This window comes from Chenopodium album, chromosome 23, assembly GCF_948465745.1.
Source record: "Chenopodium album chromosome 23, dcCheAlbu1.1, whole genome shotgun sequence".
In the NCBI taxonomy this organism is placed as follows: Eukaryota; Viridiplantae; Streptophyta; class Magnoliopsida; order Caryophyllales; family Amaranthaceae; genus Chenopodium; species Chenopodium album.
The window spans coordinates 4,515,834-4,541,186 of record NC_137856.1 but is presented as its reverse complement, the minus strand read 5'-3'; the positions used below and the strand labels follow the sequence as shown (position 1 = coordinate 4,541,186).

The 25,353-nt window shown below is 35.6% G+C and overlaps 3 protein-coding genes and 1 pseudogene across 4 annotated transcripts; all 4 read left to right on the top strand.

Moving 5' to 3' along the window:
- Positions 1-5,881: 5,881 nt before the first annotated feature.
- Positions 5,882-7,207, top strand: LOC145606882 (F-box/kelch-repeat protein At3g23880-like). The gene has a single exon (XM_081662723.1). It carries the CDS (start codon positions 5,882-5,884, stop codon positions 7,205-7,207), a length of 1,326 nt encoding a protein of 441 aa, XP_081518849.1.
- A 2,442-nt stretch (positions 7,208-9,649) lies between these two features.
- Positions 9,650-11,053, top strand: LOC145606722 (NADPH-dependent aldehyde reductase-like protein, chloroplastic pseudogene; annotated as a pseudogene). The gene is made up of 2 exons (XR_014105418.1): positions 9,650-10,497; positions 10,917-11,053. The product of XR_014105418.1 is annotated as an NADPH-dependent aldehyde reductase-like protein, chloroplastic pseudogene (transcript).
- LOC145606721 (putative disease resistance protein RGA1) lies at positions 11,035-17,719 on the top strand. Its single transcript, XM_081662549.1, has 3 exons — positions 11,035-11,102; positions 11,493-11,612; positions 14,102-17,719. The coding sequence occupies exon 3, from the start codon at positions 14,214-14,216 to the stop codon at positions 17,610-17,612; it is 3,399 nt and encodes a 1,132-aa protein (XP_081518675.1). The 5' UTR covers positions 11,035-11,102; positions 11,493-11,612; positions 14,102-14,213; the 3' UTR covers positions 17,613-17,719.
- Positions 17,720-20,010: 2,291 nt separating this feature from the next.
- On the top strand, positions 20,011-21,222 carry LOC145606881 (F-box/kelch-repeat protein At3g23880-like). Its single transcript, XM_081662722.1, has one exon. The coding sequence runs from the start codon at positions 20,011-20,013 to the stop codon at positions 21,220-21,222; it is 1,212 nt and encodes a 403-aa protein (XP_081518848.1).
- The last annotated feature ends 4,131 nt before the right edge of the window (positions 21,223-25,353 follow it).

Sequence of the window (25,353 nt, the reverse complement as noted above, 5' to 3'; positions counted from 1 at the left end):
TTATATTTGACTAATCTTGACGGAGTTTTATTTCTTTAATTAAAAAACTAAAGAAGAGAAAAAAAAAAAAAAAAAAAAAAAAAAAAACTGTTATAAATACTGTATTGTTTTCTGTAATTTTCCACATTTAAATCAAACAAAGCATCTCTTACACTCTCACTGTAGTGTTGCCGCCAAAACCACCTTCATTTCCTCTCTCCGCCATAATCGCCGCCGCAATTCAAACCCCAAAACCCACTCCATGTCTTCTCCGCCGCAATCTCCGCCGCATAGGAAGCTGAAAAGCACCACCGAAGACCCTGACGAAGAAAATCCGATGCACATCATATCGAGCGAAACCCAGAACAGAGAAACCCAGAACTCTGAAACCCAGAACACTGAAACCCAGAACAGTGAAACCCAGAACAGAGAAACCCTGAACAATGGAACCCAGGACAATGAAACCCAGAACACTGAAACCCAGAACAATGGAGCCCAGAACAATGGAGCCCAGAACAATGGAACCCAGAACAGAGAAATTCCGTCGGACATCATAGAAACTAAAATCCTTCCAAGACTTCCCGCCAAATCACTTCTCCGATTCAAATCGGTCCGTAAAGATTGGTGTAGGTTAATCTCGAGCTCCGAGTTCATCAATAATCATGCGTTCCGCCCAAATCCTCTCTCCTCGAGGTCTGTTCTTTCAATTGCCCATGATTCTTCATTAACTGCTATCGATTACGGAGATCTTGATTTCACCCCTTTTGGCCAGTATTCCTCTGTAAATCCCATCTTCTTGATTGGTTCTTGTAATGGCTTAGTTTTGTTGATTTCTGCTGATGCGACAAAGGGTCATTCGCTATTTCCTTGTTCACTTCTTAATTTCAAATTTGATTTTAGGGTTTTTAATCCTGTTCTTGGTGGTCTTGGTAATATTGTTTACCCTCCTCCAGATTTTCTTCAGAGTACTCATTTTGTTGCAAAGGATTATAGTTTTGGGTTTGGTTATTCTTCAACTCGTGATGAATTCTACATTGTTGCCATTAATATTCTTGTGACCTTGAATGGTCCTGTATTAGTTGTCTTTGTATACAACTGTAGTACCGAACAATGGTCTGTAAATGACGCAAAGATAAAAGCAGCGGCAACGAATGAGGAACAAAGTCTGTCAATTGAATTTGAAGATGTTTGGTTTAAACATAGTGGAACACTTGTGAATGAAGCTTTACATTGGGGTGTGGCGAGTATTACTGTAGGTTTGAGTATCAGATGCATTGTTTGCTTTGATTTGGGTAGTGAGGAGTTGGAATTAATGAATTTGCCGTATGCCGATTTTGGGGAACCTGCACTACTCTTTCGTTCTGCTTTTAGCCTGTGTTGTTTGAATGACTGCTTGTGTGCTTGGGCTTATTCTAAAGGTGGAAATGCAGTTGAGATGTGGATGATGAAAGAATATGGTGTGGGGAAACCATGGACCAGGTTGTTTAGTGCTGATATGGAATCTACATATTGGTATTTTTTTGGAATTAACAAGCCTAGAGAGGTTATGATTTTCAATTTTGATGAGCTACGGTTTCTTGACTTCAGCTGCGATACACCAATATGGAGCATAGTTGAGTTTCCAGATCAAGTGAAAGCGGTGAATTATGTTCAAAGCCTTTTACCACCTCATGCAATAATCAAACATCCGGCCTCTGGTGAAGAGAATGAATGACATACATTGGGAGGATTAGTTGTTCGTGTTGTTACATACATACATACACTGTGAGAATTAGTTAGTTGCTCGTGTTGGTACATACATTCTGAAAATTAGTTGCTTGTGTTGGTAGATACATTGTGTAGTTAGTTGCTCGTGTTGGTACATACTGCTGCCTGAAAATTAGTTAGTTGCTAGTGTGGTTGAGACAAGCATTGTCAAAAATAAGCTGTTTGTGCTAGTACTTATGTTGTGAAAATTTGTTGATTCTGTTGATACAAACATTTGTTATTGTTGTTATCCTGTTGTAAACCTTATCAGAAATGATAATGCAAATCTGCAAATAAGACTTAGCTAATTGTCTTGAATAATAAGTCAGTTTACCTGAATATTGCTATCATGAGCTGCAATGAATATGAGTTGTTTTCTTGTTTTGATTTATACAATGTGTTTCTCCTATCAATTTTACTGGAGATATGATCACAAAATGGTTGGATTTGGTTTAGCAAAATTTCGTGTTAGATGTTATCTTAAAGCAGGTATCTAAGGTAACAAATGTCAAATGTGCATTGTTTTTCAATTGATGTAATTACTTAGTTCCTACATAATTGTTGGCTGCATAAAGTGTAGCAGTCTATAGGTGTTATGGATGATGAATATGATCAGTACTCATCAAAAAAGAAACCAGGTTTATTCAGGTATAGTAATAGGTCATTTATTGCATTAAGTTGAGCAATATGAGCAAATTGTTAGAATCCTAGTTCTGAATTCTCTTTGGTATCTGTTTATAAAGTGTGAGAAGTTCGTTGTTTCCATGTGATGATGTGAGTAAATTGTTAGGAGTCCATTTGACATTTTTAGAATGAATGAATGGTTTAATGTGTCTAATTCTTGTTATATGAGAGAAGTTGTTTCCCTTTTTTATTCTCTTTTGAGTGGTTAGTTAATTAATTATATTGAGCTTATTTTATCCTCTCACCCCTTACTAATAATCAGGTCATTTGCAGATACCTCTCAATGTAGACTGATCATGTCCATGAACCACCATCTATATATATAAGAGGCAACTATGACACTTAGTCACTTTATGCTATACATGAAGTGTTGACAAGTGATCATGTATGACACACATGATGTCCTCCAACGGTCCAACCCCTTAGCCTTCCTGACTTCCTCCATATATCCCGTGTCCCTCTAACCAGGAAGCTTTCCCACGCTATGCTCATCTGTGAAACTTGTATTGTGATGCGTTATGTTCTTGATCGATTCATGCTCAACTAGACAACTATAACTCTGTCAAGTGTATGACTTGCATTTTTCAATCCTTGCACTGATCTGAATCACCAGTTTCTGGTTTTAAAAAGAAAAGTTTAGAGGCTGCCTTCTATTTGGATTTGATGAATAAAAGGCTTGATTTATGTGAATTATGTCTATTCCTTGTAGCAGTGAATGATCGCTTGTCAATTTAATTACTAGTAGATCGATTTTCTGTAGTTGTCAGAAGCTAGTGAAATGTTAGTCTCTGAAACAGATGATAGCAGATAATATGTTAAGCTATTCCTAGTCCTTGAAACACTTAGAATATATTTTTAGATTATTGTTATATCATGTCTAATATTGGTACAGATAATATGTTAAGTTAATCCCGTTCATTGGATGAGCTGCACAAGTTTGATATGGTGAAAATTATAATATAGTCATATTTTGGATTGGGTTATGATCTATGCCTTTACTGATGAGCTAATGCTAGCTGACTTCGGCCTTGATCCTTCGAAATATCTGCATATTTGTTTTGCTATGTATTATATGTAACACTTTAAAGAACCAGTGTGCAGATAAATAATTGCAAATAAGAGAATTTGAAGAAAGAAAGGTAGCTGCTTTGATTTTTGTCAAAAGATTCTTACAAATATTAGCCCTTACCCTTGAGGTCACTAGTCTCCTTCATTTTCAAAAATCAGCTGACTAGCCCTCCCCTTTAAGGCCGTTCTAGTCCTTCTGCCATAAGTAAGCAGAGTGCATGGGGGTCGATAATTGGTCTGATCATATGGGTTCGTTAGACAATATCGTGTACTGTTATTGGTTGATTTGTATCTTATTATCTTCTTAATAGACAATAGACATGGTCGTTTGCATTTTATAATGTGAGAAGTCGTTTTCAATTTTTTTTTTTTTCTTTTTCTTTTGTGTGGTTAGTTACTTGGTTAATATTGTGCTTAATTATATAATCATGTCTCTCTTTAACAACAATCAATCAGGTCATTTGTATGTCTACAACAATCTTTCAGCACACAGCAGATACCCCTCAACGTAGACTGATCTTGTATTCTTGTCCATAAACCGCCATCTATATGACCATATATATATATATATGAGGCAACTATGACACTTTTTTTTTTTTTTGAAATAAGGCAACTATGATACTTAAGTCACTTCGTTACACATGAAGAATTGTCGACAAATAATAATTTACGACACACATTATGCCTTCCAACCCCTTAGCCTTCCCCCATAGCTTGTTAGAAATTCATTATAGGAAATGATTGTACAGAAACATTTGCTTAAAACTTGTATTGTGCTGCGTTACGTTCTTGATTGATTCATGCTCAACTATTATAGGTCTGTTAAGCTTATGACTTTTTCATTTTCAATCCCTGCAATGATCTGAATGTATTGAAATGTTAGTCCCTGAAACACTTTGAATAGGTTATTAATAGTATTTTTTGATTATTGTACTATCACGCCAAATTAAATATTTTAGCTTTGAATTAAAAGTTCTCCTTGACACAATGTGACTAAAATTTAAAGGTTGATACGAGCTTAAGTTTGTTGAATACCCAATTTGATTTTTTTGATTGTTTTGGAGCAACTTGCAATTTTTTTTGATTAACCATGGTGCTACATTCTTGGATGACCTCGTTATTGTAACGTTGCGTTTTACACTTGTTTCTTACTGATTTTAGAGTTTGATTTTCCCTCTTTTAATCAATCTTATTTTAGTTAAGTTTTTAAGTGTCCGATTTTCATTACTATGCGTCTATACATTAGGAATTTTGTTGATGTGAGGTCTCCAATAGTTGCTCCCTTCATTTTGTAATCATCGCAACACTTGTAATAATTGCAATACAATCTTATTTAATGCTATTTAATTATTTCACTCATCCACTAAACTCACTTCCACGCATAGTTATTAAACCTCCTATCAACCTCACTTGCACTAATTTAATTCTCTATACAATACTAGTAACAAATTTTTTTAAGAACCATTTTTTTTTTTTTGGTGGTGTTTCACCCAACTCACCCTTTTGGCTAATCCGGATTCGGGGATTAGTTCTTGGTGGTTAGGTTCCAGTCCCCTCCCAAATGATTGTGAACGATTGAACACAGGTTCTTCCTACCAAGTATAGTCTCAATTAATCACCACTACACCAACATCCAATTGGTTATACTAATAACAACTTTTTTTTTTTGACACAATACTAGTAACAACGTAATACTGAATATCCATCAAACTATAGAGGGAACCCTATAAATCAAATTAATTTTGTAAATCAGTCATTTTCTTTCTTTTTAAAAAAATAAAATGAAAAATTGACAAAACTACCCGAAATTATTGGATGATAGGAAATTCGAAATTAAGATCTCCTAAAAAACAAAGAAAAGCTCTAATCACTTGAGAAATCACTCAATGTCATTAGATGGTAAGAAAAGGTAGTACCCCTAATTTACAAATTTTTAAAAATCAATCGTTTTTTTTTTTTTTTTTTTAACTTGTGATTATTTCTCTCAACTAAACTACTACACGTCTACACTAGTAGTCACTACTCAGTACTCACTACGCTCACTAGTCAGTACGGAGTAGTCACTACCATGTTAAATATTTATTTATTTATTTATTTTAATATAGGAAATCAGTCAAATCACTACCTCAGTAGTACCTCTACCATGTTAAATCAGTAATAACATTAATGCATTTTTTTTTTATAAGGAAACATCAATAATGTTTTTTTAACTGAAAGATTTCCCAAAAAAAAAAAAAAAAAAAAAAAAAATCAAACAGTTATAAATTATCTCGTTTGCATTTACTTTCTTATGAAATCAAATAAACCATCTAATAATCCATTGTAGTGTTGCCGCCAAAATCGCCACCATTTTCTCTCTCCGCCATAATCGCCGCCGCAAATCAAACACCCAAAACCCAACTCCATGTCTTCTCCGCCGGAAAACGCCGACGAAGAAACCCAGAACAAAGAAATTCCGATGCACATCATATCAAGAGAAACCCGGAACAGTGAAAGTGAAACCCAGAACAAAGAAACCCAGAACAGAGAAACCCAGAACAATGGAACCCAGAACAGTGAAGCCCAGAAAGATGAAACCCAGAACAATGAAGCCCAGAACAATGGAACCCAGAACAGAGAAATTCCGTCGGACATCATACTAATGAAAATCCTTCCAAGTCTTCCCGCCACTTCACTTCACCGTTTCAAATTGGTCTGTAAAGAATGGCATACGTTAATCTCGAGTTCCGAGTTCATCATTAAGCATACTCGGCACCCAAATTATCTCTCTTCGAGGTCTGTTCTTTCCATTGCTCTTAACTCTTCATTAACTGCTTTCGATTATGGAGATTCTCAAAATGTTCAAATCATCAATTTTGGTCAATATTCCATTACAAATCCCATTTTCTTGATCGATTCTTGTCACGGTTTAGTTTTGTTGATTTGTTCTCATGCTCTAAAGGGTGAATTGCTATCTCCAAGTGATCTTCCAAACTTTGGATTTGATTACCGGGTTTGTAATCCTGTTCTTAATCTTGATGTTGTGATTCACCAACCTCGAGGATTTGTTCTTCAGAGTGATCATCATTTTGGTGCAAATGATTATAGTTTTGGGTTTGGTTGTATTTCAACCCATCATGACAGTCTGGAATTCTTCATTGTTGCCATTAATTTTCGAATGGGATATGTACTTTTCTTTGAATCTTCCACGAGAAAATGGAACACTGGAACACTGGAAATGAAGCTGCCAATTTTATTTGAAGATGCTTGGTATATACATAGTGGAACACTGGTAAATCAAGCTTTACATTGGGGTGTTACTATATTAGGAGTGAGTCTCGAATGCATTGCTGTCTTTGATTTGGTTAGTCGGCGTAGTATCAAATTTATGAAACTGCCGTATGCTAATTTTGGGGAACCTGGTTCTGCTTTTAGTTTGTGTCGTATGAATGATTGCTTGTGTGCTTGGGATTATTATAATGGTGGATATGAAGTTGAGATGTGGATGATGAAAGAATATGATGTGAGTGAATCATGGACTAGGCTGTTTCATGCTGATATGAGATATCAATATTGGTATTTTTTTGGACTTAGCAAGGCTAGAGAGGTTATGATGTTCCATTTTAATTGGCTACTACTTGTTGACTTCAGCCGAGTTCCAATTGAAGCGAGGCCTGTTCGTTTTGGACACCAAGTGACAGCGGTGAACTATGTTCAAAGCCTTGTATCACCTCATACTGTTTTTCTGTAGGGTGAACAGAATGGATGACATACATTGGGAGAATTAGTTGCTCGTGTTGGTACATACATTGTGAAAATTAGTTGCTCGTGTTGGTTCATACATTGTGAAGATTAGTTGCTTGTGTTGGTACATAAATTGTGAAATTAGTTGCTTATATTGAGTCAGTTGAGATAAACATTGTCAATAATAAGCTGTTTGTGTTGTTACTTATGCTGTGGAAATTAGTTCCTTGTGTTAATAAATACATTTGTTATTGTTGTTATCCCATTGTAAACCTTATCAGAAATGAATGCAAATCTGCAAATAATTAAGACTTAGCTACTTGTCTCAAATTATAAGCCAATTTACCTGAATATCGCTATCATGAGCTGCAATGAATGAGTTGTTTTCTTGAAATGATTTATATCATGTGGATTTATGATCACAAAATGGTTGGATTTGGTTTAGCAAAATTTCTTGTGTTAAATGTTATTTTGAAGCAGGTATGTTACTAATAAGGTAACAAATGTCAAGTGTACATTGTTTTACAATTGATGTAATTACTTAGTTCCTACATCATTTTTGGCTGCTTGAAGCTAAGTGTAGCAGACTATATGTGTCATGGATGAAGAATATGATCATTAAATGTGCAAAACAAGATCTCTTTTAGGGCTTCTATATTTTGTTAAAGATTCTAGGATGACTAGGGTGTCTTTGAAGTTATTAAGCTCTCTTTCTCTTTCTCTTTCTCTTGCAGTCAGCTAGCAGAAATTCATTTGATTTAATAAAGGATTAATATTAGCTTTAAATTATCACATTTAGGGTTGGGACTTGTTGACAAGAGTAGTGTAGGAACAAGTAAGATTTCTGGTTTACTTTCATATATTTTTTGCCCCCATTTCCTTAATTCTGTCGATGTCAAATCGCTTGAGTGGTCTTGGTAATGGGGTTTTTTGGGTTTTAAGCTTTTGGTGGTGGTCTTCTTTTTGTGAGGTTATAGGTGTACACACTGCTTGATTTAAAAAGCAGAGTATTAATGATGGTATTGACACTATTATGAGATATGAGCACTTAAAATGGTAAATTTGAAGCAAGTTTAAGAGTGACTTCTGGTTGGAGTTAGGATTGGGATCATCTTATGGCTTAAGAAAATTGGATACTAGGAATTGGATGAAGGAGCAACTATGACAGCAATTATATAGAAGCTGAGGTATGATTATGTATTAAGGTTGTCCATCATCCACAAGAAATAATAAGGAATTTCGTTATAGAAAGTAATTTATATAAGCTGAAGCTATAGGTGCAAATATGATCCAGCATTAGACCTCTAATTAGCTTGGTTAATGCTCTGACTTGGGTATAATTCCATGAGTCGGATCCTTCAAATTTACACTTTTAAAGGGAGTTTGATTCAGTCTTTGGTATAAGGTGTGGAGTGAGCCATACTTAGAAAACCATAGGTTTGAGATGAGTCATACCTCTTTAGTCCAATGAAATTATAAAAAACTCACCATTTCGAAAGTAAAAGGTAAGAACAATCTTTGATTCTTTTGGTTCTACATGGTCTTAAGTGTTCTAATTTGATCACTCAAATAAGGAATTGTTTGGTTGGCAAGGATTCCAAAGGCATTTGTATTTTATTGGAATTAAATTTCCTTAAAAAATAACTAAATTTTGTTTGGTTATTATGAAGGTAGTTGTTAACTTGTTATAAATCATGGGAATTTTGAGTTACCTTGTTTGGTAATTTAATTCTCATGTAAATTTACATCTCCCATGTTTTAACTTTTTATGATCAATCAAATAAACCCCTATTTTCAATTCACATGAATTCTCATCCCCCCTTCCCTTTTTGTGCAAACAATATCTAAGATCATTCATTGATAATTTAAATATTTATTCAAATCAAATCAAATTCATATAACAACAAAACACAGATTCTTCACATAAGTTGATAATTATTCATTAATATTTGACTTTTATTCAAATCAATTACAATTCATATAACAACAAACACAAATTCTTCATATAATTTGACAATAATTAATTAATATTTGACTTTTATTCAAATCAATTAAAATTGATGTAACAACAAAACACAATTCTTCGTATAAGTTGACAAAAATGATCATAAAAAGAAAAACTCCCAAAATTTCAAAATACGTACCTAAACAAAAAGCGTAAGCACTGACCTCAAACCAACCTCAAAACACATTTCAAACTCTCTTATTTAAAACTATGGCTGAGCAAAACTACCCGAAATTCCGAAAAATCGTTCCGTAACTGTTCCAAATATTTAGGATATCCGATCCGATAACTATATAGATCGAGCACTCTTTCAATAATTTGTTATCGAGCATGGTTATTATTGGGTATTATTTTAAAATTAATGGTAACCCGATCCCGTCTCACGCTCACCCCTATAAATTATACCCCTTGTTCTTTTCCAAAATCCCAACTAACTCATTTCTCACCACACAACAACAACAATGGCATCCTCATCCTCAACCACCAGCAACACACTCCAAGACAGAGTCGCCATCGTAACCGGCGCATCCCGAGGAATAGGCAGAGCTATCGCACTCCACTTAGCCTCACTCGGCGCAAAGCTCGTCATCAACTACACCTCTCCTTCCTCCAAATCCCTCGCCGATCAACTCGTCTCGCAAATCAACTCCACCACCACCACCACCGCAACCACCCCCCGCGCAATCGCCGTCCAAGCCGACGTCTCCGACGAAACCCAAGTGAAAACCCTCTTCACCACCGCCGAACAAACCTTCAGCACTCAACCCCACATCGTCGTCACCTCCGCCGGCGTCATCGACTCCAAATACTCCTCACTCTCCGACATCGGAGCCTCCGATTTCGACCGCATCTTCGCCGTCAACACCCGGGGGACATTCCTCTGCATCAAGGAGGCAGCCAACAGAGTCAAGCGTGGTGGTGGTGGGAGAATCGTGACGTTGTCGTCGTCGTTAGTGGGGTCTTTGAAGGAGAAGTACGGGGCTTATACGGCGTCGAAGGCGGCGGTTGAGACGATGACGAGGATTTTGTCGAAGGAGTTGAAGGGGAGTGGGATTACGGTCAATGCGGTGGCGCCGGGGCCGGTTGCGACGGAGATGTTCTTTGAGGGGAAATCGGAGGAGATGATTAAGAAGTTGGTTGATGAGTGTCCTTTAGGAAGGTTGGGGGAGGTTGAAGATGTTGCTCCTGTTGTTGGGTTTTTGGCTAGTGATGCTGGTGAGTGGGTTAATGGTCAGGTTATTCGGGTTAACGGTGGTTATGTTTAGGGGTGTCAATTCGGACGTCTTGATCAGGTTGGTGAGGTCGGGTTTGGTCAATTTTTAGAGTTGAGTTATGCTAAATTATTATGTGAGGTCGGGTTTGGTCAATTTTTAGAGTTGAGTTATGCTAAATTATTATGTCCACGCGAGTCAATAAACTACATACATTGTGAAAATTAGTTGTTTGTAATCCCTCTGTAAATGAATAAAATGATATTGCAAACTACAAGATACGGAGTACTTGTCTACTTATTGCAATTAATTCGAGTTGCTTTCTGCGTTTGATAAAATATCATGTTTGTGACTTCTATCTCAGTTATTGTAAATTGAATCACAAAGTGGTTTAACTAGCATCTGCTATTATAGCAACCAAAGAATAACTGATTGGAAATGGAATGGATTTGTTCTAGCTAATTTCTTGTTTAGTATTCATCTGCTAATTTCTTGTTTAGTATTCATGACAGAATCTCCAACAAACAAATTTTAAGGGGGCAGGGGTGATGGGAACGTTTCATGCGACGATAGGAATGATTGTCTCCGGACAAGAACATCTGTGTTTTGTATGTACAGGACATGAGGTGCAAATACAACCAGAGGATTCTTAGTTCTGTAAACAACGAAGCAGGTTTGTTACTAAGGTAACAAATGTTAAAGCTGCATTGTTTTGTTAGTGCTGTAATTACTGATATCCTACATCAATAATTCAATATATGGCTACATGAGGTGCAGCAGACAGTATGTATGTCTTGGACAAAGAATATGATCTTTATTCTTCAGTAATGAAACCTAGTTTTGCGCCATGATCATTACTTGACAGCTTTTGTTGTGTTCGCAAGAGGTAGATAAGCAGATTCTAAATGTGCAAAACAGGAACTCTTTTAGAACTTCTATTTTTTTTATAAACCTTGCTCACAAACCTGATTTAGCAATTGGTTATTTCTGACTTTAAATAGAGTACGTGTTGAGTTGAATTTAGGTTGCATTAAATGAACATGCCAGAAAATGGTAATTATTTCCTATCAATGCAGGTAAGAAAGGGGCTAATCTGAATGAGTACAATCCCAATGGCCAATATCAGAAACCCGAAGGATGACAGAAAATCAATGCTGGAGAGTAAACCTTTGGTTATTAGTTTATTACACAATCAGGTGGCACTTTTAGCTTATTATTGAATTGCATTGTTTTAATACTTTCTTAATATTTGGCTGAAATGTCTAATCATGTTTGTAAGGTGTGTATTAGCTAGTATTGTGGGATATTAATTAGCTGGTTCTTTAATGCGTAAATTGTCACAGTGGTGTGGTAAATTATTTTGGTGCTCAAGAACAGGCCAGCCTCACTCAGCTCGAAAGTTTTGTTTACTAGCGTTTGTGTTGGTGACTAACTAATTAAATTAGGACATCTTTGAATATTATTTCATAAATTTAGTTAATTCACCATCAATATTGCTCTGTTCACAAAAAAAAAAAAAAAAAAAAAAAAAAAAAAAAAAAAAAAACCATCGATATTGCTTGTTTTGTTTGTTGAAAGTTTTTCCTTAGTTTCATGTGTTTTTATTTGCTTACGTTTTTTTTGTTAGGCCAGTTTGATTTGAGTAAGTTTGGACAAGAGAATTGTGGCTGTCACTCAATGTACAGATGTACTACCATTATCTTTGCTAATGCTTGAAAATCGAGACCTGGCAAAGCCACAAAGCTGACCCAACCTGAGTCCACCTAATTTTTTTCTTGATTTGAACACTTTTGACATGAATTCCTGGTAACTGCTGTAGAAGTAGAACAACTGAAAATTTGATTGACCTCAAAATTTAACAGAGAACGACTTGCCTGAACATGAAATAATTGACCTGACCAATCCTTTTGATGAGTCTGGTTTTAAATGCAGAGCTGTTTATGATTTGGTTAAGCTTTGGGTGAGATTCTTCAGTCATGTCTGGCAGTTCAGTTTGCCCCAGTAAATGAAATTTCCCCACTGTATGAATGCCCCAAAGCTGTGATATTGACTCATATCCATAAATAAATATTGCACAAGGAACATCCATTAATTTTGGTTAAGCAGTTAATCAGTTTTTTTTTTTTTTTGGTGTGTGACTGTGTGGGGCATATAGAGCCAACTAGCCAGGAAGCAGTGTGAACAGGATATGATCTTAGGTTTGGGTATAGTTTAGATCATTGTTTTACTCTATTCTTGATAATGTCACCATGCTCTTCCTATATTGCTCAGTTAATTTCCTTTTATGACATAATGAGGTCAAAAAACTGGCTTGTGGGTATCTTATATATCTGTCCAATAGTTATTTCAGACTTACAACATACCATATTTCTATATTCTCATGTCAAATTGAGATTTGTTGTCCTTGAGATAAGCTTAGGCGTAGGCATCTCCCATCACTCTTTTCATTAACAGCTCTTGGACCTGAATGTAGAGTTAGATTTCCAGAAAGTAGAAAGGACTTAGTAAGAGAATATCAACTTAGTATAATTTTTCCAATTATTATAAACTGCTAAATTTGCATGTCTTTTGTCATAAAATAAATTTATATAATGAATAAGAAGATTAGAATTTTTCTCTCTTTTTTTAGCTCCGTTCAGTTAAGGGATCATTGTTGTAATTGGTCTTTCAAAGTAAAAAAAAAAAAAAAAAAAAATCTATAGAAATCCAGAGATAGCATTTTAGGACACAGAGAGTAAATAATTACTTGTGTGGAAAAGGACCTATATTTAAAGGGTTATTGGGAAAAGTTTTATCTGATATTTTGAACTGGGCTTCTAAAGACAATGATTTGGGTTTCTTCATAAGATTCAGCTGTCTTTTCTGTATACTTTTCCCTGTGATCTTATATCTGTCTCTCAGTAACTTAAATTTTCTTCATGAGCCCATAGAACTCTGGAAGAGAAAGGCTACTTCCACCAAGACATTCCAATAGTTTAGAAGCTGGAAAAGTCTTGTTGAAATTTTATTTGTACTTTATAAGAATATTATATTTCTAAAGAGTACAAGAAATTATGTTATTACATCTGTAGCAGATTGTAAAAAGTAATTTCAAATAGTAGACACGTTGATAAGAATACCAATCTGAAACACCAATGTTGGCTACAATCTGATTCACCTCTTCCCTAAATCCACTTCAAATGCTAGCATAGGGTGGGGATCCAAGCTTGCTCTGCTTTTATAAGTTTTTTTGGTTATTTATTGCTCTTGGTGACTTGGTGTAGTGTATATTTTACCGGAAACAGCAACATTATTTTATCCCTATGATTTGAGGTCTTCTGTTTAGAGATTTTTCTATTTGGGCCATTATTATACGGGATAATCTTTAAGGGACGGAGGGAGTATAGGGTTACTCCTTGTCCCGTTTCCCTCTACAGTAGTATTTAGTTGATAACCCCACTAGACCAGTGAAATCAGGAAAGAAGAAAACAATTCGTGGACCACTGAAATTTTATGCTTTACATAATGCTAAGTATTTAACTGTGCACTGATGATGACAAATTTGACAATGTAGCACACTAGCACTACCTATTACAAGAAATATATAATTGGTCCGGTGTCACAGATTGATCTTATATTATTCCAATTAGCTTTTTAATATTGAAATGATGACAATATAGCACTACCTAATCTCCTTTTGCTACAGGATTTCAACCATATGATTCAATTGCATTACTTCTTGCTTGGTTGGTGTATATCAGACCTTACAAATCTATCATTACCATATTCTTTCACATCTTTTTTCAAGGAAAAAAAAAATGGATATTGCTGGCACAGTGCTATCAGTTGCTCAAACTCTGCTTACAGCGTTGCAGTGTTCAGAGCTTCAAGAGATCCTTACAGTCTTTGGCTACAAATCCCAGCTTGATGATCTCCGACGCACCGTCTCTGCTGTCAATGCTGTGCTTCTTGATGCAGAAGCCAAGCAGGATCTCTCCCATGAAGCAAAGCATATGCTTAATGAGCTCAAGGGTGCGGTCTTTGAAGCAGATGATCTGCTGGATGAGTTTGTTACTCTTGCTGAACAGAAGAAACTCTTGGAGGCTGGTGGTAGTCTCTCTAAAAAGCTGTGTCGTTTCTTTTCTGATAACCCACTAGGTATTGCTTATAAGATGTCTCAAGGGGTTAAGAAAATCAGGAAGAAACTGGATGCTATTGCTTACAGTACTCGGTTTAGCTTTAAGCTTGATCCCGAGCCTATCCGGAGCAGAAGGCCCGAGACCTGTTCTTATGTGGATGCAGATGATATCATTGGAAGAAAGGATGACTTGGAGAAGATTATTGGTATGATGCTCGATTCTAATGTGCAACGCGACGTATCTTTTCTCACAATCGTGGGAATTGGGGGTTTGGGCAAAACAGCCCTTGCTCAACTTGTGTATAACGATCCAAGGGTTACAAGCGCATTTCCGTTGAGGTTGTGGACTTGTGTCTCTGATCAAGATCAGAAGCAACTGGATATAAAAGAAATTCTTTGTAAGATTGCTTCAACTACTGGTCAGCCTCACGATCACTCCACCATGGAACAGGTACAAAAACATCTACGCGATAAACTAGCAGGCAAAAAATACTTGCTTGTTTTAGATGATGTATGGTCTGAGAAGTGTGATCAATGGCGTGCCCTGGCAGGATTCTTAATCGGAGGTCAAAGAGGAAGCTGGATTGTGGTAACAACACGTTCACAAGTGACAGCAAAATTTATAGGAGATGGTCTAACACACGAGCTCCAAGGCTTGTCAGAGGAGAATTCTTGGTGCTTATTTGAAAGGATGGCTTTTGGATTGCAATCGTCTATGCCTCCTGATGACTTGGTCAAGATTGGGCTAGAGATTGTTAAAGGATGTGCTCGAGTTCCTCTTGCTATCAGAGTGGTAGGAAGTCTCTTATATGGTCAAGACAAGAGTAAGTGGCTATCACTTGCGCAAATACGATTAGTCAATCTCAGAGAGTGTCAGAATGACATCATGCCTATATTGAAGCTGAGTTATCATAATCTCGAGTCTTCATTAAAAAGTTGTTTCGGATATTGTGCATTGTTTCCGAAGGATCATAAGATAAGAAAGGAGAAGCTAATAAGCCTTTGGATGGCACAAGGCTATATCGTCCCTTTGGATGAAGGTCAAAGCATTGAAGATGCTGCTGAGGAATATATTTCAATTTTATTGCGAAGATGTTTTTTTCAAGACGTAGAAAAAGATGCATGTGGTGATATTGTGATTTTTAAGATACATGATCTTATGCACGATGTTGCTCAAACAGTAACCAAATTGGAGATTTGTGCAACGGATACCTTAGGCGGCATCTTGGATGATAAATTTCGTCATCTGTCAGTTACCAGAAGCAGAGTTGCAAGATGTACATTATACAAGTCCCATATTCGAACATATCTTTGCGTTGGCCACCAGCCTCAAGTTGTGAGAATGGATCAGTTCTTCATGGAGGCATTATTAGCTAATTGCAATCACATCAGGGCATTGGATTTGTCTTATTCAAGTATCAAAACGTTGCCAGAATCGATAGGTAAACTGTTGCATTTGAGGTATTTAGATCTCTCATGGAACAACAGTCTTGAAGTGCTTCCAAAGTCAATCACAAAGCTATGTAATCTACAAACCATAAATTTAAGTAATTGCTTTCAATTGAAAGAGTTGCCAAAAGATTTGAGCAGGCTGGTGAAGCTTAGGGCCTTAATTACGACTAATTGCTTCAGGATGACTTGTTTTCCCAAGGGGATGGGTAAGTTGACTGGCCTTCACAGGCTTAGTGATTTTATAGTCGGTGGTGAAGGGAGTCATTCAACTACAAAACAATGGTTTGATGGACTGGAAGATCTAAAGATGATGAACAACATCAAAGGCTGGCTTGACATCCGGTTTAACTGGCCTAAAAATGTCATTAAGATAGACGACAGCAGAGTTGAAGGACATTATCTAATGAGTAAGGAACATCTCAAGGGCCTTAAATTTCATTTCCATCACCAAATAGTTGATGGAGATGTGGATACTGAGGAAGCAAGAAGATTAATGGAAGAGCTGCAACCACATTCAAATCTCAGGCAGTTAGAAGTATGGGGGTACCGTGGTGTGAGAATGCCTGGTTGGGCAACACTTCTCCCGAATCTTGTACATATTCGTCTTTGGAATTGCGAGGAGCTGGAGTACCTGCCATGTCTGGGAAACTTGCGACATCTCAAATTCCTCAGTCTTGAGAGTTTGCCTAAGTTGGAGTACATAAATCTTAGCTCATCAGTTTTCAGTTCCACGCCTGGATCAGAATGTGCTCAAGGAGTGTTGATCTTCCCTTCCTTGGAACACCTTAAGTTGTTTCATTTGCCGAAGTTGAAAGGATGGAGAGATGATCTTTTTCTCCTTGAAGATAACAAAAACATGCAATTATGTCTCTCTGAACTGAAAATAGTGAATTGCCCAGAGTTGACATGTATTCCGTTGTGTCTCAAGGTCGAGGATCTACAATTAAGTAACTTCAATAAAAGACTGAAAGTATTTGATTCTGAAAATTCTAGTAAAAGCAGTAAACTAAGGACAGTGGTAATAGACAATGTGGTATGGTTAAATTCTCTGCCCATGGTGGCTTTTGAGAGTCTTGAAACATTAACAATTGAGGGGAAGTTGGAGGGCTTGGAAGAAGTAGAAGAGGTGGCGAGCTTGGAAGAAGTAGAGGAGGTGTTTCGCAACTGCTCGTTTTCTCTAGAATGCTTGAGATTTAATGATTGTGACAAACTAAGGAGTATTTCTGGAGGATTAAAGCATCTCTATGCCTTAAAGGAATTACATATATGGAACTGTCCTAATGTGAAGCTATCAGAGGATGGCAGGCCATGGCAATACCTTCATCACTCTCTCCTCACTTTGTTATTTATTAGTCTTCCACAGCTAGTGAGTCTGCCTGATTGGATGCAATCCTTGGCTGCCCTCGAATACCTTTTTATTGAAGATTGCAAAAGACTCGAATCAATTCCGAAATGGATGCCCAAACTCACCTCACTGAAACAACTTATGCTCTTGGAATGTTCAGAAAGCCTTGAGAGTAGATGTCAAAAAGATCCCCCCGGGGAGGATTGGCCTTACATTAAACACATCCCCGACATCAAATTCCAAGAACGAAGATCATTCATGACTTACGCTGCTTTTCTATAACCATTGTTATTTCATAACCAGGGTCGCGAACAAGCAAATACTATACTATTCCCTGCAATACAATTGACATCATATTCAATATATTCAAGCATTCTCATTTTATTTAACTCACAGCATTGTTGCTCTTTTTAGATAGGTCTTGTGCTGATTTGTAATAAGTTTTCACAATTATCAGCAGTAATAAGTTGCTCAGTTTGGAGTTATATGGTCATTTATCAGTTAGAATTGCTCCGGTTTAAGTTTGCCCAAATTGATTCATCTCTTAGGCTCTTTGCTTAGTTTGCTAACAGTAATGCTGCTTTAAATGGTGTGCTAACTTCTTCTTTCTTTTTTTTTTCTTTTTTTTTTTTTTTTTTTTTTTGACACCATGATGTGCTAACTATTTTTGTTACATATTTTGAGTAAAAATCAAGGTTGAAATCCTACAATTGAAATTCCATCATATCAAACATGGTTTGCAGATGAGGTTTCTGAAGTAAAAGGTATGTACAATCTTTAATTCTTTCGGCTATGGTGGTTGAGCTTACAACATTGGTCAAGAATCATGGGGTTAATATTGTTGAACTAGCAGTGTGATTGCGTGAAGGCATATCCGCTTATGTGATACTGATACATTGGCTTTTTTGTTGTTGATTCTAGGCACAGAGGTTTTCTCTGGTATACTTTGGGGGTTTGGAGGAAATCTGGATATAGAATTGCAGAAGGCGATTATTTTAGCTATGACTTTTATTGTAGGAGGCATCCTGTAGTTTTTCTTTTCTTTTCTTTATAATTGCTTCAAAATCTGATGATTCACGTACAAATATGATACATAGTGGCTAGAAAATTAATGCTGCATCAAATTAGCAACCTTTGCAGTGCTGTGTGTAAATATGGTGCAATACTGCAGATGAATTGCAATGTTGTTTTTATGGCTTGATTTTAGTAGGGAGGAGTTGGATTATATAACGAGAACTTAAATTTAATTGGAAATGTGTTATCTTTATAAATTTGTTTTGGGGAGGAAGAGGTAAGAAGAAAAGGTGTACATATTCATATAATCCACCATATATAGGAATTTAGGAGCCTCATGCTTTCTCTTTTGTAACAGTAAAACATGTTACCTCCTCCTGTAAAATCAATAGTTTTTCTTTTGAGCTCATGTGTTGTTTTTTGCTCCCTGTGAAAGATTGTATGCTTTCCTAGTTTCCTTGCTTCCCTGTTCTTATGGATCATGCAGCGGTTCAGCTGTTCAGCGTCAGCACATGGGCAACCAGTACTGCCTTGCCTCCTAGGAAGGCTAAGTTTTGATCTATTCTACTTCAACTTGCCTTGGGTGCATGTGTTTTTTGGCTTCATATGATCTTATATCAGTTTTCAAGTGAAGAAAGTTTATAAAGGAGTAAGAGTTAGTACTATATGGCTTTTGTAGAAGTTTTCTACAAGTTTGTATGCCCTTTACCTTTATTGGAGCCTTTTCAACATGTAGTTAGGATCCAATGTACTTGACATAAATTTTGAATGAATTTGGTTTGGGTCGATTTAAGTACCCAAGTAGAAGGAAGGTTATGATGTGTAGTTTATGTGCTTACAAATGCTGTAAACATGTAGCTATGATTTTGGTATCACATTAGAAAATCAAGTTTTCATGACTTTAAATCTTACTCTTACTACAAACCAATGTTATCAATAAATTATGAATATTGTAATTTCAAAATATATATCTTTAATTAAGAGAGCCTATTTGAAATTAATGAGATTCAAGCTATATTGCTCGGACTTTGATGATATTGCCGCTTGCATTGTGTTCGTATGCCATTACAAATATTGCAACACCAATTTAATTTAAAATGTCTTTAAGGTCGTGCTTCCTACATTATCTGCTCATCCTCGTTCCTTTCTCATGACATAGCAAAAAAATTCTTGACTACCATCATTGATTTTTTTTTTTTTTTCTTTTGGCGAAAACATGAAGATTGAAGATAAAAATGTTTTCCCCATCGCTTGGGATGAAATTTACAAACAATAAAACTCGTGTGGTTTAGACTAGAGTAGATTTTTTTTTTTTTTTTTTTTGGTAAGGTTAATCAGCCCTAACCGAAGGCTCCTATCACAAAAATCTAACAGACAATGCCGTACAAGGGTAGGAGGTAGAATTTGTTATCGATGAGGATCGAACCTCGAACCTCGCACCTCGACCTCTTGTAACGCTGCACCAAGATAATTAGTACGGAGTAAATCCTTAAAAAAAGAAAAAACCACTTATAAATACTGACCTTCGTACTCGTATTAATTACGCTGTAGTTTTGTCTTCAGTCATTACAAACAAAGCATTTATTATACTCCAACTGTATTGTTGCCGCCAAAACCACCACCATTTCCTCTCTCCGCCATAACCGCCGCCGCTAAACCCAACTCCATGTCTTCACCGCCGCAAAAGAAGCAGAAAACCGCCGCAAAAACCCAGTTTTCAGACATTCCGGACAACATCATTCTCTGGGAAATTCTCCCAAGATTACCCGCCAAAACCCTTGTCCGATTCAAAAGCGTTTCTCGTGAATGGAATGCGTTCATCTCAAGTACCCAATTCGCCGAAACCCATCTTACGCACTTATCTTCGAGGTCTGTTCTTACCCTTGACTATTTTACCAACTTTGAGGCTCTTGATTATGGAGATTTCAATCTTGATTATGGAGATTTCAATCTTGATTTCAGCAGATTTGGCCGTAATACTCATTTAATTGCTTCCGATAAATCTAAGTATGCACCTTTCAATTGGTTGATTGATTCTTGTAAGGGTTTAGCTTTGTTGGTTCCTCATGCTTATTGTAATTCTGATTTTAGTTTTGTGGTTTATAATCCTGTTCTTGGTCGTGATGCTTTTATTGAGATTCAACGTCCTCAAGGATTTCATCTTCGTGCTTATCAATTGTTATATGATAACCATAGTTTTGGGTTTGGTTATGTTTCATCTCATAAGGATTTTTACATTGTTGCCATTAAGCTTCCTAAGCGCTTAACTCGTCCTGAAGTAGTTGCCTTTGTATACTCGTTTAAAACCCGAAAATGGACAGAAAAGGAAACACCGCGAAAAGATCAGAAAAATAGGCTGGTTATGCAAGATCACTTGATTAAAAGAATTGGAGTTCTGGTGAATGAAACTTTGCATTGGGGTGTTGCAGTAGGAGAGGAAAAATGTATTGTTGCCTTTGATTTGGCTAATCAGGGGGAGTTTACAAGGATGGAACTGCCTGATGATTTTGGGAATGGTGTAATAATTTCTTTTAATTTGTGCTGTTTGAATGATTGCTTGTGTGCTTGGGGATCTGTTCGAGGAGGAAGAATAGAGATGTGGATGATGAAAGAATATGGAGTGCAGGAATCATGGACCAAGTTGTTTACTTATAGATCGGTTGTTAATTGTTGTCGCAATTTTTTTGGATTTACCAATTCTGGAAGGGTTTTGGTTTTCTACTATAGGCATGGGCGTAAGCTAATGCTTGCTGACTTCAGTCGCAAACCTCCAAAAAAATTTTTGGTTCCTAATTTTGTGGACAAAATTGATGTAGTGGATTATGTTCAAAGCCTTGTGTCACCTCTTGCTGTAACTGGAAGGGAAGAGGATGGGTGACGGTGTTGATACATACATTGTGAAGACGGTGGATGGAAATCTTTGCTGAGAAGCTTAGTTACTTGGGTTGGATACATACATTTTGGAAGTTAGCTGCTTGTGTTGGTACATAAACTGTGAAAAATAGTTGTTCATAGACATATATTGTGAAAATTAGTTGCTCCTGTAGGTACATACATTGTGAAAATCAGTTGCTCGTGTAGATACGTACATTGTGAAATTTAGTTGCTTGTTTTGATACATACCTTGTTATCCCTTTGTAAGTCTAAAAAGGATGTGGTACTGCAAATCAGTGAATAAACCTTAGCCACTTGTTTCTCGAATTATAAGACAATTTGCCTGAGTTTTGCTATCCTGAGCTGACAATGAATATGAGTTGTGTTCTTGGTTTGATAAATATTTTGTGTCTCTTCTATCTCTTTTACTGTAGATTTGATCACAAAGTGGTTCAACTACCATTTGTATTGTAGCATAATCAAAGAATAGTACTCTTGTTAAATGTTATCTTGAATTTCAATGTTCTTGTGTGTATATGGTACTAAACATGAAATTCTGGTCGGGTGGTCTTCTGGAGTGCAACCACGTAGCTGTTTACTAAGGTAATAAATGTCAAAGCCACATTGTTTTGTAATTGATGTAATTACTGATTTCCTACCTCAGTATTTGGCTGCACGAAGTGTTGCAGACTGTTGTGTTGTGGACTAAGAATATGATCACTACTCTTCAGTAATGAAACCAGGGTTAAGTAGTGATAGGTCATTTACTGTATTTAAGCAGAGCATGCGATGCGATTATTTGTTAGAAACCTTGCTCTGAGTTATCAATTTGGTTTCATTTTTCATTTCACATCTGTTTGCCATGGATCATGGGGTTTATTATTATTTGTGTCTACATATTAAATCTTGATTTCGACGTTTATATTGTCAAAGTGCTTTAATCAATCTGGATTCCCTCAGACATTTCTCTGATTGAATGAATGAATAAATCATTTAATAAGTATCTACTGCTTGAATAAAAGAATATCAGTGGGTGCCTTCACTTGCAAACACAGGGGGACAATATTAGAAATGCACTCGTTTAACTTTTACACCCTTTGATTATTGATTTCATTTCAGCTGATCTTGTACACAGTTGCAAGTTCGGCTTGTGACCATAACTATGTGTGTTTTGTTATGTACAAAATCCTATATCGTGTACTGATATTGGTTGATTTGTTTGTTATTATCTTTTCCATAGATGTGATCATTTCTATTTTGGTTTACATGTTTTCAATCTTCGATTTTCCAAATTGCATCATATATGTTGGATAATATCAAACCCGGAAGCCTTCCTACACCGTGCCTTCATTATGATTTCCAAAGTAGTTTTCAGGTTTCATTCAACTATAAACATCAGGCACAAATTTGTATTCTGATGCATTCTTGACTACTTTGCCTTGATTGATCTGAATCGCTAATTTTCTGATTCTAGAGACCAATTTGGAGGCTGCCTACTCTGTGGCTTTGGGAATTCGTCGGCCAATTCTAGGTCTTGATTAATAAATAGCTTGATTAATGTGTATTCTTTGTTGTTTACACATTGAAAATTTAATTTGATAGCTACATTCAAAGTGAAGTTCCCTTTTTTTTTGGGTGGGGGGGAGTTTCTGATCTTAAAATGTAAGAATTTGTGTTATATGGGTGAATGTGTGTTTATATAGTGTACTATTTGTTACGCGAGCAACTCTAATGGTTGTAGTTAGGGACTTGCTTGCAAGTTTCAAAAGTTTCTAACTACTATCTTGACCATTGGAGCTAAAATGTACAATTAGCTTGGTTAAGCAAATTAGCTTGACCAAGTTAATTTGCTCGAGAAAGCAGGCTATCGCTTCCTTCTAACCCTCATCGACTGGGGGACCTAAAAGTTTAAAATTTTTGGAGGTTAATATCAATTACATTATACTAAAGGCGAAACCTAAAGAGACACTTGGCAATATAAAATAAAGAGTTTTCCCTCCAAAATAACTTGCTAAATAAACTTTATTTTTATATTTGTATCTAAATTTTGACTCTTAATTTGTACAAAATCTAAAATAAACTTCTTTAAATATCATATTTCCCATTATAACTTTTTTTTTTTTTTTTTTTTTTGAGAGAAGTATTTCCCATTATAACTATTATTACATATTTAATTTTTTTCTTTTACATATATTTCATTTTTTTTTTGAAAGAATATATTTCATACTTTTTAATACAGAGTTTGAGTTTATTTGATACTTTTTTTGGTAAAATTTATTGTCATTATAATTATTTGATAACCGTGCATTGCACGGGGTTTAATCTAGTATTAAATAAAATTAAATTTATAAGGCTAGTTGAGAAAGTCAAGCAGTGGCGGATCCAGAAAAAATATTTAACGGGGTCAAAATACATTCAGTTAATTTTAATGGGGTCATTTGATATAAAAAATAACTAATTTTATTGAAAAAAAAATTAATTTATTAAGAAAATTTCTTTTTTTTTTTTAAATTCAAGTGGGGTCATGGGACCCCACTCAAATGGCCTAAATCAGCCACTGAAGTCAAGCTTATTTAATTAGCAAGCTAATAGCTAACCATTGAGGGACAAAATAGCTATAAAGAGATTTAGCTTGAAATCATAGGTGGCCATGACAAGCTAATTTAACAATTAGCTTACCATTGGAGTTGCTTCGCTCCATTAGAAGTACCCAATTTTACAATATAATTAGCAAACTAACCATTATGTACGTTGTATCTTGTGTAAATACTTGCTCCGCTCCATTAGAACGAAGTACCCAATTGAATAATTAATGAATATATTCGGAGTAATTGCTAGTTGCTAAACGCTAAGACAATTTATATTTCATATTGTATTATGTATTATTTTAGTGGTACTCTGTAGTATTAAGATAATAAGATTGTACAAAGTATTATTTTTTTTAACCAAAATATCCTGTCAATTCCCTTCCATAAATAAATCAACTCGGGTACTAATATGATTCATAGTGGCTAGAAAATTAATGCTGCATCAACATAGCAATCTCTGCAGTGCTATGTGAATATAAAATAGCAATCTCTGCATCAAAAGGAGGAAGGGTTAAAACTATATGGCTTTTGTACATGTTTTCTAAATGTTTGTGATAGAGTATAAAACATATTCCTGGACCTCAACCATCAGCTTAAGCTTTTGGTTGAGATGGTCTTCTAACAGTCTGTACGCCCTTTAGCTTCATTGGAGCCTTTTGAACATTCCTGTAGTTAGGATCCAATGTACTTATAATGTTGAATGAATCTCCCTCCCGGTTCCAGGAGATCCTGGGATCGATTCTCACCCCCGCCCTTGTGGCTCTCTAAACACCAAAAAAAAATTTGTTTAGGGTCAATTTAAGTACCCAAGTAGAATGATTAATTTCCAGATTTTATGATGTGTATTTAGTTTATGTGCCTGTTAAATGTTGTAAACCTGTACTTATGGTTTTGATATCACACTAGAAAACCAAATTTTCATGACTTTAAATGAGTTTTTTTTTTTTTTTTTTTTTTTTTTTTATAAGAGAGTTTAAATGAGTCTTACTTTTAATACAATACTAGGTTAGCTCCCGTGCAATGCACGGTTATCTACAGTTATATATAATTATAGATTATTGATTGATAAGTATTTTATTATAAATTAGTCAAGAAATAATAAAAGTATGTGATATGTCGATTTTTTTTTAATTGTAACTTCTAATACACAACTAAAACAAAAAGTTGGCAAAAAATCAAAGCTATATATTTTCTTGCTATAAAGTAGGTTACAAATTACTGCGAGTATGATTTTTGGTTTATATTTTAGAAAGATTTGAGAAATCTTTTTATTGTAATTATTATAATTACTACTTTTTAATATGGAATATGTATATAAAATAATGTTATTTTTGTAAATAATTTGATTTCTTTAATCAATATTTTTTTAGAAAAAAAAGAAAAATAACTAAAGACACACCAAGAGATGACACGTGTCATTGCTGGTGTGTCTTTTAGTATATAGTTATTGACTACAAACCTTAATTTAAAAAATACGAATATTGCAATTTCAAAATGAGTGCATATCTTTAACTAAGAGAACTTTAATTGAAATGCGAATATTAATG